The sequence below is a fragment of the Condylura cristata genome, unplaced genomic scaffold (assembly GCF_000260355.1).
Source record: "Condylura cristata isolate star-nosed mole 26May11 unplaced genomic scaffold, ConCri1.0 scaffold00019, whole genome shotgun sequence".
NCBI classification, from domain to species: domain Eukaryota; kingdom Metazoa; phylum Chordata; class Mammalia; order Eulipotyphla; family Talpidae; genus Condylura; species Condylura cristata.
Window position 1 is genome coordinate 781,635 of NW_004567120.1, and position 5,198 is coordinate 786,832.

The 5,198-nt window shown below is 55.9% G+C and overlaps 1 protein-coding gene across 1 annotated transcript; it reads left to right on the forward strand.

Annotated features, from left to right (window-relative positions):
- The first annotated feature begins 342 nt into the window (after positions 1-342).
- LOC101629313 (doublesex- and mab-3-related transcription factor C2) lies at positions 343-3,923 on the forward strand. Its single transcript, XM_012727051.1, has 5 exons — positions 343-560; positions 644-792; positions 1,452-1,588; positions 2,718-2,868; positions 3,811-3,923. The coding sequence occupies exons 1-5, from the start codon at positions 343-345 to the stop codon at positions 3,921-3,923; spliced, it is 768 nt and encodes a 255-aa protein (XP_012582505.1).
- Positions 3,924-5,198: the final 1,275 nt, after the last annotated feature.

The following is a 5,198-nucleotide window of genomic DNA, read 5'->3' on the forward strand; positions in this document are numbered from 1 at the left end:
AGTAACTCTCCAAGACGGCACCAGAGTGCACTTTGTGTGCTTCTTAAAATGGAGTCTATGCGGGGAAGAGAAGCAAGACGAATAGGGAATTGAAAATATACAGAGCCCACGCCAAGAGTTTTCTTGTGAGGAGATGACCCACGAGTGCGGTTTCCTCGGAAGGAGGCTGTGCAAGCCAGAAGACAGGGTGCAGTGTCTGATCTCAGTGGTGAGCTGGATGGAGAAGAATCCAGCCACCTTAGATGGAGTCTTCCAAGGGTGGAGGAAGGAAGTTGGGGCCAGGGGGGTCATGGAGCAGGGCATCATGAGGCCGTCCTGACCGCTGCTCCTGCTCCTAGAATCATGGATCCCAATGAAATACCTGCTGCGTCCTCCTGCCCTTCTGGCTCTATGGCTGGGAGTAAGATTGGAGCCCAGTGGGGGATTGACATGAGCCCCAGAAGAGCTACCCGTCGCTGTGACTGCCGCTACGACTGTGGTATCTTTGACCAAAACCAGGACCAGGAGCCCTTCCGTCTCTTTCAGGAGGCCCACGAGTGCCACAAGTGTACCCTCTTCTCGTGAGTATGGGGGGTCTCACAAGGGGAAGGAACAGGCCTCCTCGAAATGACCAAGCCTTTACACCTGTGACCCTCCACTTTAGGGAACAATGCAAGACCCTGCCTGCCGAGGGTGCCTCGAAGATGGAGCAGGGCTCAAATCTAAAGAGTCAAGAACTGGTAAGGAACGGGCTTGCCTCTCCCAAAGCCCGCAGCCCCGTCCAGAAGTTGACCTTTGAACCAGGAATCATCAGTGAGTGTCTCCGGTCAGGGTGGGGTGAGTGGCTGGGCTCAGGTGTGGGGAGGAGCAGGCCACCAGTCCTGCCAACCAACTGCGACGCGGCCTTGAGCAAGTTACACCCTGGGCCTTAGTTTCTCTGACGATATACCGGTCACCACTATCATCTGTCAAGTGGTGGTGGGAAGGACAGAACTGGGGGCTCCAAGCTCCACGGTGAGAGGAGGCTTCACGTGACATGGGGTGGGGTGGGGCCACGGGACAAGGCTCAGCAAAGCTGTCCCTGGTCTCCCATAGCTGGGAAGGGGAGTGCCATGTCCCGAGTGTGAGACCCATCCCTGTGCAAATGGTGGAGAGGGAAGGGGAGTCTGGGACCCATGGGGATGGTGCTCACCTCAGCCACAGTCTCCGCCCCTTTCCTCTGTGCCCTGAAGACCCCGGTTCCATCTCCAACCCTACTGCAACTTGGCATGTGGCCTTGGGGAGAAATACTTCTCCTCTCCGAGCAATACTGAGGAGAAATATTTCTGCTCAGCAACAAAACGTAGGGTCAGACTGGCTGGCCATCAGGGCCTTCCCAGCCCTGACATTCTGGACTGTCATCCACGTCCCAAAATGTGCCTCACCTCTCCTCCGTGGTGCCTGACTTCAGTCTGTGCCCTCTGCCCCTGCAGCCAAGCGCCCCAGCGGCTCTGCTGATCAGTCAGTCCCCAAGCTCTTTGTCTCTGCCTTGGATGCCAGCACCCTCGAGGAAGCAACCAACAATTTCTCTTTCCAAGAAGACCTGCAGGCCCCCTTCCCTGAGCAGCATGTGAGTAGCGTGAGCGGGACCGTGGAGCTCGCTGTGCATTGTGTTATCAAGTGCTCGATGCCGTGGGAGATGGAGGGGGAAGTGGAGGTAGCAGTGGTGGGGGTGAGGGGTGGGGTGGGGTGGCGGCGGCCGTGGCGTTGGAAGAGGAGGAGCAGGAGCCGGGGGTGTCGGTGGGTGGAACAAGAGGAGCAGCAGGAGAAACAGAAGGTGGAAGAGAGCGGGAAGTAAAGGAGGTACAGGAGGTGGGGGCATCTCAGCCTTACAGGCAAGGGCAGGGCTCTCCTAGCTTTGCCATTTCCCAGTCACGAACCTCAGACAAGTGGCCTTATGCTTCCAAGCATCCGTTTTCCTGTGCTGTGTACTGACGGGTGGCTACACCTAAGGTGTAGGCAGCACACGAGCACCAGGCCTGCCACGGAGCAGGCCTTTAACCAATCGAGTCTGTTACTGCACGTGAAACAGACTGGTGGGATAGACGTTCCTGCTGAAAACGGGGGCCATGATGGCGAAGGCCATGGAGGCCCCGGCGAGGGCTCAGAGACCATCGGAGAAAGCTTCCCAGAGATGGGCCATGGGATCGTGGAATATGGAGGTCAGGATCAATCTCTGGGAGGGCCCTCTGTTCTCTGCAGGTGCTTTGCGGACTAAAACACAGCCACCTGTGATTTCCCGTAATGCTCACGGTTGCCCTAGGAGTTCTGAAAAGGGTGGTAGGACGTGGAAAATAAAACGGGCCCTAGCCAGAAAGGGACTTGTCCTAGCCACATCAACTAGGCATTCAGACTCCCCCATCCGGATAGTGCGAAAGCCGGCCTCTCTCTGTCTACTAGTAGTTTGCGTTTACCAGAGAGCTTACTCTCTCGGCCTCTCCTTTCCTCATTCTTGGACACTCAACTCTCACCCTCCAGCCCCCTGCCACCCTTGACCCTTATCTACCGTAGCCGCGGGACCTGGGGAAATAGCGGGGCTCAGAGCCCTGGCAGGGGCCAAACTCGGTGAACAGGAAAGAGCAGAAAGGCCTTGGGGTGGGTGGGGCCCTCAGTGGAAGGAGAGGCCGAAGGGGTGCTTGTCAGAGGAGTGAGATGTGCGTTCCAAGCCCCCATCCTCGCTTACGCCCTCTCCCGCGCAGGATACCAAAGCTTCTGACCAGGACTCTGCCTATTACGAGTGGCAGCAGAAGCTGGAGGCAGCTGAGGCTCTGTTGATTCTGAGAGACTCTTTCCAGGCCCCTGCAGGCTCTGTCATCTTGCTCGAACCCTGCGAGCCCTGCGTTGCACCAGGTATCCCGGTCCTTGGGAGGAGAACAGGGTGTGGGGATAGTTGGGAAATGGGAGGGCTTCGTGGTAAGTAGAGAGGGGCTGGGAAGTCAGGGACTGCGGGCTGAATCTCCTTGGGCCCTGGTACCCGAGCTCCTCCGTCTCAGGCCAGAGATGGCACTTGATAGTCGGTCAGCGAGCGATGAGTTTATTGACAACAGATGTTCAGTGCCCTGATGGCAAGAGACAGGGAAATGGGGAGTGGCAGGGCTCGCCTAGGGCATGCAGTGCACCAAGTAGAAGGACCAGGCCTCCTGGCTCCCAGTGCAGAGCTGCCTGCCCAGGCTCCCTACAGACTGCCGTGGTCTGGGGAGGGAATACATGGCTGACGAGCGCCATTATCTGGACGGAGGACCAGTTCCTGCATTCAGGGAGCCTCCATTCTAGATGTGGAGCCTGGGCGCCTTCACGGGTTGTGTTCTGCGTCTGAATCTGAACAAAGAGCCTAGCGAGAAAGGAGGGATAGACGAAGAGGAAGGCCGGGCACTCCCGGATCAAAATGGAGGGTTGAGTGTAGTGTGCGAAGGAAGCAGCAACCCTGCAGGAACTTCCAGAACAGAGGGGATGAGGCCGGAGAGGCTGGCAATCACAGAGACCTTGGCGTGACAGGCGTAGGAGACTAGACCAGTTGAGGGTGGGTGGTGAGGAGCCAGGGAATGTCCCAGCTGGGGAGGAGCATATTCAAAGACCGCCCCCCCCCCCAAGGCTGACAAAAAGAAATGCGGCGGTGATGGAGGGATTGAGGGAGGCACGGCTTGAGATGAGCGAATCGGTGAGGAAGATGTCTGCGTGGTAGTCTGGGTGACAGAGCCTCAAGGGTGTGGAACAAAAAAGGGGAGCCATGGGTTGGATGGAGGGCATGAAAGGGACATGGCCTGGCACTGACTCCTGCTTTTCTGTCTACAGCTCCTGCTGGAGATGGAGAGCGCCAGCCTCCTAGTCCCTCTCTCCAGCCCATGCTGGACATCCCCATTTCTCTGCCTGCTGGACACCCCGGGTGCACCTCCCCGTTGAGCTAGAAGCCCAGAGCATACCGGACTCACAAGCATACTGCCTATTTTGTTGTGTTCTACGTATGAATTTGCAGAATGTTTAACGTCTAACATGTTTAACGACTTTGTATTTTCACATTTAAGCTTTCAGGTGCTTTTCTAAGTCCTCAGACCCTTTTTTTGTGATGTGGGGAAGTTCCTTGGCTGAAGGTGGATATCCTTGCACCTCTACCCCTGGCTCCTGTGGGTCCCGGGGTCTTTTCATGTCTCTCATGAAAGCAGGACTGTGTGGTCTAAGCCAGTCGATCTCTGAATAAGAGAGTCCGTGTGAGTTCTTCTGATCCTATGCCAGAGTTGTGATTTGACTTGTGGTTGAGAACATTCCGGCGCGCTCCTGTATGTATCTACGCATGTGAAGATAGGAGGATGTTTTCATTTTGTACCTAAGTTTGTTGTGTGAACAAATAAACCCTTGTTGTTAGGCATTGAGATGCAGGAGTTGTTTGTTACCACAGTATCACAGAGACTGTCCCGACTCTGGGAGACCCGTGCAGTTCACTTTTCAAAATGACAGTCACCTTACTCAATCACTCGGACTGCTTAACATGGTTGGAGAAGACAATGGTAGGGAAACACGGGGTAGGAGATTAATTCATTTGGCAAGTACGAGCCTCCCCTCTGCCCAGCACAGGCTGGCTCCACTTGTGCAGAGGGCCACAAATTGGAACGTATGCGGGACCGAGCACATCGTATAAATGAGCAGAGCAGGCCACATGGGCTCTGGCTAACTGACGGCGCATGCTCCACCTAAGGGGGCAGCTGCCAGTGGGCTCTGGCCAGTGGCTGCCATGCAGGAATGTAAGCTCATCGTTGCCACAACTCTTGATTTGTCAAAGAAGATGGAGTTCCAGATTTCTCCGTAAAATATGTCAACTTTAGAATGTTAGCTTGGGGGCCCTCCCTGGTGGCGCAAAGGGTTAGGACGCAGCACTGCAAGCGAACTGCAGCCGCTTCAGTGCGAGTTCGATCCCGGGCCGGGAGCTGACCCACATGGCGCGGCAGACCTCTCCTGTTTCACCCGCTACTCCCCTCAGCAGTGTACTTTGTCAACCTGCCTGTTCTGTTCCCCACTCTGTCTCTGGTGAAGCCTCTCACCACCCTGCACTCTGGCCTGTACCCCAGTTCTGTATGAATAAGGAAATAAATCTTAAAAAAATAAAGGTAGCTCGGGCCCTCCCTGGTGGCACAAGGGGTTGGAGTGCAGCACTGCAAGCTAGCCGCAGCCGCCTCCATGCAAGTTCA

What these genes read in the sequence shown, in the direction of transcription:
- LOC101629313 (XM_012727051.1), top strand. Translation starts at nt 343, where the DNA reads ATGGATCCCAATGAAATACCTGCTGCGTCCTCCTGCCCTTCTGGCTCT. An exon ending in CACAAGTGTACCCTCTTCTC is followed by an intron (nt 561 to 643) that starts GTGAGTATGGGG and finishes CCTCCACTTTAG; the next exon opens with GGAACAATGCAAGACCCTGC. An exon ending in CTTTGAACCAGGAATCATCA is followed by an intron (nt 793 to 1,451) that starts GTGAGTGTCTCC and finishes CTGCCCCTGCAG; the next exon opens with CCAAGCGCCCCAGCGGCTCT.